This window comes from Geospiza fortis, unplaced genomic scaffold (assembly GCF_000277835.1).
Source record: "Geospiza fortis unplaced genomic scaffold, GeoFor_1.0 scaffold172, whole genome shotgun sequence".
NCBI classification, from domain to species: domain Eukaryota; kingdom Metazoa; phylum Chordata; class Aves; order Passeriformes; family Thraupidae; genus Geospiza; species Geospiza fortis.
This window is the reverse complement of record NW_005054309.1, coordinates 4,118,941-4,129,050: the sequence shown is the minus strand read 5'-3', so window position 1 is coordinate 4,129,050 and position 10,110 is coordinate 4,118,941. Positions and strand designations below refer to the sequence as shown.

The window sequence follows — 10,110 nt, the reverse complement described above, 5'->3', positions numbered from 1 at the left end:
ATATTTTAGCAGACTCAAATATATAGCCCAGTACACTTTCATGGACAAAGCAATCAGAAATGTTTAACTTCTAAGTGAGCACATGCACATCTGAGGGGTTTTACCTTTATTTCAGGGGTGAGGATCATGTCAAACTGATTGTAGAACTCCTTCGGGTTGGAGAGCTGGTGTTCCTTAGCTGTTATCAAGAACTTCTCAATTTCAACAAGTGCAGTTTCAGCTCCCTCTTGTGACTGGCACTTATCCACAGCTTGGGAAGCTAAGAGGTAGATTCCAGCTTCACACCATTGGCTTGCCTTCAAAGAAAAGTGGGGGAAGAAGGACTTATCATCACTGACAGTCCAAGTTGTCAGCTGTTGCTTCTGCTCTATGAAAAAGAGATTTGCCCTAACATGTCATTAAAAGGGGATCAATGTTACTCATAGTATGCCTGCCCATAGTTCCTGCCCACAAGTCACCCCATCAGGATATGCAGAATTGAACTTGCTGAACTGATGCAAGGCTCCAATATTTATACTAACATTTACTGAATAAAAAGGAGAAAAAACAAACAACTTTTTATCTTCATCATAATTACCTTAGCTAATAAAATCCTTCATTTTTAATAGAACCTTGCCAGAGCTGTTATCTGAGAAGGTTCACTCACCTTATCTAACTGCTTATGCAGCTCAAGAGACTTTCCCAAAATATCATACTTTTTCTTGGTCTCATTGGTAAAGTCATCACAAATTCGCCTGAGTTCAACACACTTTGGTCTAATGGAGTCAACTGCATAATGGTTGTTTTGGATGAGCTGCTCTCCATGGAGAGCCAGAGACTGGGCCTTCTCCAAAGGTTCCTGTGAAATTAATGAGAAAAATCCAAAATTAGAATTACATGCATAATAATGACAATCCTTCTCTGTAACCTCTGCTGTAGCCTGGGGATAAAGGTTTGGAATATTAAGATAGCTGATATGTCGTACTTTATATTTACATTGAAGGCCAACTTCCATGTCCATGAGTACATTGAAACTTGTGAGGTTCCATCTGAACACCAGGAAGCACTTTTTTATTGTGAGGGTGACCGAACACTGGAACAGGTTGCCCACCAAGATTATGGAGCCCACTTCTGCTTTCTCACATACTAGGGACATTCATTATACAAGTTTTTCCCTACTTTTTTCCCTAGCTTTCCAAGTAATTAAATGGAAGTACCGGGTCTGAACAACCCTGGTTCCTGGAAATTAGGAACTGTGTTTTGCAATTTAAAGTAATGACTCATGAGAAGAGAGTAAATCTGGACAAAAAAAAAAAAAGGACAGTAGCAAGTGTCCAGAATACCATGTCTAAAGCAGCTAGAATACTAAATTGAGAGCAAACCTGTCCTTTCTCTTCCAGATGTTTCTGTTCCTTGAGGAGGTTCTCAACTCGAGTCACACTGTCTCCAATGTCAGCAAAACCTGCTTGTGTTTCCATGAGATTATCCAGTGTCAATTTTACCTAAAAACCAGCAACAACAAAAACATAAACCAAAACAAAACAAAACCACCCAAAATCCCATCACAAGATACTGATAAAAATTACAACATTCACCTACATCTCTGAGAAGAGTCTGCAGCTCAAGTTTAGTCTTTCAGATTGTTCCAAAATGGAAAATCCAAGGAATAAATCAACAAATCAATAAATCAACTTCAAAGAGTTTCCCTGTTTCTCACTAATTAGGCCCACAAAGTTTTGACAACCTGTAACTCCAGAGTTTATATTACTTTAGAATTTGTATTACTTCAGTGTCTGGGGGTGACAGTTGGGCTTTCTGAACTGCATTCCTTTGACTCTGGTGGAATTGGTGACTTACCATCACAGAAGAATTTATGTTTGATAACTTCACACCTAAATGCAAAATTATTTCTCAAGGTAAATTTATTTATTGGTGTTCTACATTTTGCCCTCACAGTCTGGCACTTTCCTCACTGTGCCTTACTCAAGTGTTGTAAGACATCTGAAAGTTGTCAAGACTTTAATTTTTGAATATTCATTTCCTATTGCATAATGATCTTCTCTCCCAACCTCCTTTTTGGATTGCTAGTATACTCTAAGTATGGGAAGAATTTGACCTTATTTGCCAGAGAAGGCTAGACAGCATGAACAAAGAAATACCTCTCTAAAATCGTGTTCAAAGTGTCGAAGCTGCAGGCACTGTTCTAGTTTCAGATGATGTTTGGTCCAAAATTGATCAAAAGCCTTTTCTGTTTCATCCAACTGAGCCAACAACCTGTTAAGGAATTATAATGAATAGAATGTACTTATTTTCTATAGTTAATTTCTTTTAAGTTACAGTAATTGATGGCAGAAAGCAGAGCAGGGAAATGGTGGGGAGCCCTAAAATTATGTAAGAGGGCTCTGTGTCAACTCTCTCATAAGCAAAAGAGAATAAAATTTGCAGTAGGACAGGCAGGAATGTGACAGATGAGTGACAACTACATGGATCTACTGTGGCAGTTACTGTCCTGCCTCCTGATGTGCAAGAGGGACTCAGAGTTGTTCCATGCACTGGCAGCCAAGGACAGCTGTCACTCCCTAGCTTCCACCCAATGCTTCAAAGATAATCCATCCCCAAATTATAGAGATTGAATATGATGCAATTATTATTTTATGGAATTATTAAACCAGAACTCTACAACTTGTGAATTTTCTTCACCCCTCAGAAATAGGCAAGGGCTAAATAATTGTTCCCAGTCGATTAAAAACAATAGATTAGGAGCTCATAATGACTCCCATGGACATTGTTTTACTTTGTATAAAAGATGAAACATTTATTTGCAAAGACATTAATCTCAAGGTGTCATATCTTCAGTAAAATATCTGACACTAGGCTAGTGAGTCATCCTCACAGTTTCTCAATGATCCATTAATTACAAAGTAGAACAGTTTTAAACAAGTAGAAAAAACGAAAAGGAAGTGTTCTCTGAATATCTTGTATTTCAGTAGATGGGCATTCTTTGGGCAGATAAGGGATCAGTGCATGCTGAAATCATCAAGTTTCATGCATGAAATCATCAAGTTATTGGGGCAAATGCCAATAGATCCCTCCTATGTCTCAAAAACAAGTTTCTGTTTTCAGTCTCTCCCTGGAAAACTTTTTTTAATCAATGCTAGTTGTTGAATTCAATATGAATTCACAAATTCCTTTGGGATGGCTGTTCAAAGGATTTTAAAGTATTCAGTAAAAAATATCAGCTCAGCTTTACTTTTAGCACCTTTGTTCCCAGTGAATGCAGACACACTGAAACCCTAGCATGGCATTTCTCTTTGCTCTGCATCACATGGCACAGCAGAAACTTCTACATGGTGACCAAAAGCTTTATGGTAATAACTAGCATTGTAGGAAGGAAAAGGGGGCTCTCTCTCTGTGTATCTCTGGATCTGTGACACACAGAATGTTTCAGGTATCATCTTCATCTGCTCTTCCCCCGGTGTTTCCACAGACACTCACAAGCACATCACCCACTCATCTCACACAGAGACTCAGGTACTACTTTCTAGCCTATTTCCCACCTGAAATCTTCAGCCAGGTAGTTAGTGGTCTGACCAAAAATTACCAAGAAATTCAGGACTTGTTTGAACTTGCCTTGGCAGTATAATCGAGTCATTTCCTCTAAGCTATTTCTTCTTGGACTTACCTGTCCATAAATCCTGAGTATGTGAACCAGTGGTAATTTATAACCTGCATATTTAAATTATTTAAATTACATTTGCATCTCCTAGGAATAAATTAGCAAGTTGCACAAGGTAATTTAGCTCCACTGACCTTTCCACTGTGGCCACATTTTCCAGTTCATCAGGACTGAGTTTGCTGTTGGCACTTCGGGTGACTGGCTCCCGGATGCATGTCAGTAAGGTGGCCCCCTGCTTCACTGCTAGCTTCAGCTCATCCTGAGGGGAAAAAACAAGCCAAAAACAAAATTGTATGTACTTCTAACAACACTCACATCTCTTAGATGACAACAGAGTAATGATAAAGGAGGATCCTTTCATAGGTACAAAATACTTGAAACAAAATATAAATGCTTACCAAAGGGGGTATGTTTTCCTAGCAAATGCAGAGACCTAAATCTTTTAACTTTGAATAGTAGATCTATTTCTGAGAAAAGGAAGAGAGTAATTTCTGAGCAGATTGCATATCTGACCAGGCCACTTGCAGAATAAATTATTCTACCACAAACTGAATGTATGCTGTAGATTGTGAGCTGAGAGACTGGGCTGAGACATTGCACTTCTTAATGGAATTTCCTCAAACAACATTGTGCCATGCTGAGCCATAGTACACCAGCTATTAGAAGTCATCCACAGAAGTGTCTTCCCAGCATGAAAGATGAGCAATAAAAAAGACAAAGAGGCTCAAACATTAACTTGTCAGATGACGAATCCCCATATCACTGCACAGTTCTTCCATAAAAATTGTTCTTGTGCTAATATAGCTTAAGTAGTATTTTTAGTCTTGTGTTTAGCATAAGGTGTTTGCTGACAGCAGTAATATTTACTTCTGATCCTTACTCTGCAAAGCCAAACTAGCCCCCACTTTTTTTTAAACAAAACAACAGTCACCATCTAGTTAGATTGTTCTGTCTATTCCTGACTATCCTCACAGGTGTTCTCTGTTTCTGCTCCAATATAAGTCCATCCTTTCTGATGAACTCTTCATCAAGGGCCCATGCTATCCAGATGTGACCCCATTACTCCCTCTCACACAGTGGAAGTGACACTTTCCCATTCTAGCATTCCTGAGGCTGCAAAATGTCCTTTTTCCACAGCTGAATCAAATTGACCTCCTGAGCCCAGGTGTCTGTCCTCCTCCTCAGTGGTTTCCAGACAATGGATTGCCAAGAGATGGCAATAGGTTAGGTCAGAGCTCATCTATTACACTGCTGGAGCCATCGTAGGGCAACAATCACCTTCAGCTTGCTGTGGTGCTCGGCGTGAGAGGAGAGAAGCTCCTCTGTGCACTGCACATCGTTGGGAAGTTCAGTCTCTGCTAAGTCTGTTCCAAAGCTCTGTAGCATCTGTGCTGTTGTTTTTACTGTCATTGCAAAGTTTTCAATAGCCTGGAAAAGCAAAAGCATAAAGTCACAGATTGGTTATTGACCCTTAGCCCTTTAACAACACTTCATGCTTCAGGCACACCATGCTGCAAGTATTACATTCTTATAAAGCTGGTCACATTGCCTTTTTTTGGGTGGATGTGCTTAAAGTTACAAATTAAACCATGTGTCACAAATGACCTTTTCACAGGTCTGCACATATTGTCACCTCTGTGAGCCAACGGGGAACTCCCAGAGCTCCGCAGACATAATGAAACCACAGAGGACATCAGCTTCAAAGGCAGGCCTGGAACTTCAGATCCTCTGCCCATGCTTGCTGGGAAATTCTACTGCATTTAAAATTTTAATTAAGGCTTTATTTAAGTTGAGAACACTACTAAAATATATAGGGCAAAGCCTTTATATTTATACAGCCATTGTTCACTCAGCAGTAATCTGTCTTCCCCTGACTTCTGAATATGTGCATCTCCATCTTGACTATCTGTACAAGATGCATTCTAGTCCCTTCCTCCCATCTGTCCATGCTAGTACACAAATACAGGAACAAGTAACTACAAATACAGTTAAAATGCATAAATTCATGGGATCATTGCTGTTTATCACTTGGGTGCACCAACACAAAACTTGTCAGAAATCTGGTTTTAATGAAGAATGGGGAATGAGGAAAGCTAAAAAAAAAAACAATGATACCTTCTCAGAGCAGAATATAATGTTCAGACCTCTGACATGGGATTAAAACCTTTATATCTAGTAGCAAATAACTACTTGGGATGTTTTTCCGTGATCATGCCGAAATTTGGGGGTGGCTGTGTTGTTCTGTATAGCTCTTTATTCTTTGTACTTTTTTATCTAATCCCCCACAGGTCTGAGTCAGTCAACAAGCACGAGGGATGCTCTTACACCCAATCAAACACTATGTAGTTGTTGCACACTGCATTCCTTTCTCCAGCAATGATGGGAATTCATTGCTTGCGACCATGACAGATGAAATTATGCTGTGTGCTCAGTGAAAAACAAACTGGAGGTAGATCATCATTCAAAAGGTGTAGAGAGTAATTAGCCCACATTTGTGATCTCAAACATGCCCCCATGAAGGAATGCTAGCAGAGTTCACAGCCTTCTTCCCTTTTCCCCCATAAACTCATGTCTGCTTTCAGCACAAGCAGTATAGACCCACACAGGCTCTATGTTGGTGCTCTGCAGCTGTATGCTGCTGTTCTCAGCACTGAAACTACTGGATTAGAGTTGGCTGAAATGTCACACTTCTGACTGCAACACAGACATGGCCATCCCTGACCAAAGGCCATTTACTGAAAGCCAAAAATGCACTCTGGGGGCAAGAAAGTCCACAGGCTCCTGGCAGCCAAGAGAGGAGAGTGAATGATGCGAGGAGGTTGCTGTGTCACTGCCATTTCCTGAGTTTAAAGCTTTTTCAGAAGAAAAGAACTGCCAGGACAAGACATGATAACACTGAGAGAAGCAGCAAAAGGCCTGAAGACCATACTCAGCATGACTGGAAGTCAGATTGTTTCAAGGTGCCATGGAAGCTGACACTTCCCTGATGACAGCCTCTTATCCAGCAGATATTCCTTGGCTGACTGCACCATGAACTTGTCAGTGTTTCACTTAATAGCCTGCTTGCCCCCACTCTCTCTTGTGTATATGAGCAATAAATTGTTCCATGTTCCCAAGTTACATCTGTGAATGGTTTTTTCCCAGTCTCTGTGCTTGGTAAAATTTTTTCTAACAAATTTAACCAAAACCTCTGGGGATTACATAGCCCTACTCCTGTAAATTCTTGGCTCATTTTGTTTGCATATTTTACCAAAATATGTATTATTGCTTTATGTAAACCCCTGTCATTAATAGATAATACAACCTTTCTTGTGCCTCTTTTTATCCCCCTTCACATTTTCAGACCTTTTGCTGTTTGAAAGCTCTTATAGATGATTCATTTCTTCACACTCCCCCTTCCTGCAAGGACAGTTTCATATTTTTGATACTTTTGACACATAAGCCTGTTAACTCATCTCAACCCCAACCTCATTATAGTCAACACAGTTATAAATGTAGAAAATCAATGTTAGACGAAATTTAGATTCTATGTTTGCATATTTAGAAGCCTGAAATATTTGGTGGTTCTCAAGGAGACTAAAATTTAATAAGGACAGCAAAGCACAAAAAAAAACTATAGCAAGAAAATGACAAAAGTGGTTTGACTTAAATTACCTCAGAAAAGCTCTTTTTACGGGTTAGGTGTAACCTGCTCATCAGCAACAACAGACTCACACCCAGGGCTGCTCAGAACTTTGCAAAACATTGAGGCTTACATTGGATGTGGGCTCTAATTTATCAATCTTGCAAGTAGGCCCACAAAGAGAGACACAAACATTGTATAAACTCTCTGTGAAATTAATTACTTTTCCAGGATCATGACCCAGTTTAGCACATTTTTGCTTAGGAAGAATGAAACAATATTTTGTCTGCTAATGTGCTGGAGTTTGGAGTCTGTTTGTTGTGAACTGTCACCTTAACAGGGCACCATAATGAATTGTTTATATTGTTTTGAAGCAGACACTGAAATGCATTAACTAGCCCAAAAAGGGAGCAATCAAACCTGTACAAGTTTCCTCAACAGAATAAAAAAGTCTTTCTGCCTTCCGACTAGCAACTGTTCTTCAGTTACCCAAAATAAGACCCAGCATGCTTGTATAGTACAACAATGAAAAATAAAATATAGCGCCCTGAGTATTTTTATTCTCTTAAAAGCATGGACATAATTAATCATTAAAGTGAGATTTTTGTATAAAGTCCGCAAAGTGCTACAGCCTATTTTCAATTTCAGCTGAGGGCCTATGAATCCCATCAATTATTGAAAAGGCAAGAGAAGGCCTTGCTGAGTAAGAATACCACGACACTGTTAGGCCCTGGGCCAGGTACACAGTGAGATACAATTACTGCTTCCATTACAAACTTTTGGGGCATTGCCTTTCTCTGTTTGAGTCATGGATTTCCTCTTTCCATGAGTCCCTAGCAGAATTCAGAGGCTGTAATGCAACTGAAAAGTTCCTGCTTAGTGGTTGCTCTGCATTTGTGCCTGGGCAGCTGTGGTGCAGATGCGCAGAGCAGCACTCACCGTGCGGTGATGGATCCACTGGCTGTGGCCGTACTCCAGGGTCCCTCCCAGCTCCCGGGTCAGCTGGCTCTTGTCAATGTAGCCATGCAGATCAGAGACAGAATTTAACATGATGATCTGAAAGGAATCCAAACACACTGGACTGAGAGAAATAACGAGCCTTTCAATCATTGTTCCTAGGATCTGGGTTTGCCTGAACATAGATGACCACTGCAGTTCCACCAGAGGCCATCAGTTCTCATTTTACATTTTCTCATGCCATGGCGAAAGTTTATTTTCCCTATATTTTGCCTTCTCAATGTGTACATGGACATTCTTGAACTACACCTCGGTTTGACATCATCTTCCTCCTTGCTGGGCTGACTCATTTTGCATGTGCATCAAGAGCAAAAGTATGGTACTCATAATGCTCACACAAACTTCCATAACATAATTTATTCTCTAGATAATATTTATTTACAGGGAAATGGAGTCACAGGCAAGTTAAACAGCTTCTTCAACACAAACCACTTGATCCAGGGAAGTGCTGAAATGAAACCATTGAGAATAAGATTTTTCTTTACGTTTTCTGATTTTTTTTGGCACTGCATGTTCACTGAATTCACTGGCATTTTTCCATTTAAAATCATAATGAAAGAGAAAGGAGAAATACACCTAGATAAATTCTTTTACTTTAGAATCTCCTTACCACTAGACTTGCTTGAAGAAAGCCAAACAAGATTTGAGCTCAGCTTCAGATAAGCAGCATTAACTTTTGGCAACCACTGTAAATTTGTCAACACAAGTAGTTACACAAGTAACACTCATTTATTGTTGTTCCAACAGCTAGAAGATTTGCCAGGATTTCAGCAACAGAAGAATAAAAAGTTGAGCACAAATGACTAAGATTTTTAAATAAATAAATGTCAAAAACATGTCAAATGTGTTACTTGACCCTATTTAAAGAAAGCTTAACTGGCTCTGCATGTCAGCAGGCTCCAATGGAGCATGGTAAGTACATTGACAAACACTGTGGACAGTGAGATGAGTGCAGATGTATGGAGACAAGAGGATGCATATTCTAGGCTATGAGTGCTCTAAGAAAAGCCTCAAGAACAAACTCAAACAATTTTTTAGCTGATCTTTGTTACAGAATCTTTCTAGAATAATTCAGGTTGGCAGGAACCTCAGCTCTCTAGTCCAACTTTTTTCTCAAAGCTATGTCAGCTGTGAGAACAAACCAGGTTGCTCAGGTCTTTATCCACCTAAGACTAAGAAACATCCAAGGATTGAGATTGTACCACCTCTTTGGGCAGTCTGGTCTGCTGCCTGACTGTCTTTGTGGTGAGAAAGTTTTTCTTTATGTCAAGTCAGAGCTGCCCTTGTTTCACTTGATGTCAGTTATTTCTTATCCTACCACCACTGACAAGCTGGCTGCAGTGCCCAGTAACCTGGAGGGACTGGAAAGCTGCTGCTATGTCACATTAACCCTCCTAAGCCTTCCCTTATCCACGTTAGACAAGCACAATTCCCTCAGCATCTTCTTACAGAGCACATGCTCCAAGTCCTGACCTTCTTGGCTCTCCAAGATTACTCCAGGTTAATATTTTTCTTGTGCTGGAGCAACCAAAACTCAGGATGTTCTCGATGTGAATTAATTGGAGCCAAGTAAAGGGGGATGAGTGGTTGCCTCAACCCATTGGCTTTGCTCCTGTTAATACTGCTCCTGTTAATGCAGGATGCTGGTGGCTTCCTTTGCTGCCAGGCACACTCTGCCTCAGGTACACTTGCTGTCTACCAAATTCCCAGCTCCTTTTCTGCAGAGATACTCCCCAGATAGTCAGGCTAAACTGTGAATCATTGCCAACAACAAAACTGTTGTGTTGTTGGAAGGGAAGAACATAAGTTATTTCTT

At 40.1% G+C, this 10,110-nt stretch overlaps 1 protein-coding gene across 1 annotated transcript in view; it reads right to left on the bottom strand.

The window, feature by feature from the left end:
• The window catches only part of MCF2L2 (MCF.2 cell line derived transforming sequence-like 2), a 130,645-nt gene that overhangs the window by 87,910 nt on the left and 32,625 nt on the right, over window positions 1-10,110 (bottom strand). Inside the window, exons 6-12 of the mRNA XM_031055432.1 lie at window positions 8,217-8,333; window positions 4,934-5,083; window positions 3,790-3,914; window positions 2,139-2,253; window positions 1,362-1,481; window positions 647-838; window positions 89-296 (exon numbers count right to left, since the gene is read on the bottom strand). Of these exons, the coding sequence (XP_030911292.1) occupies window positions 89-296; window positions 647-838; window positions 1,362-1,481; window positions 2,139-2,253; window positions 3,790-3,914; window positions 4,934-5,083; window positions 8,217-8,333 (1,027 nt within the window). The remainder of the gene's footprint in view (window positions 1-88; window positions 297-646; window positions 839-1,361; window positions 1,482-2,138; window positions 2,254-3,789; window positions 3,915-4,933; window positions 5,084-8,216; window positions 8,334-10,110) is intronic.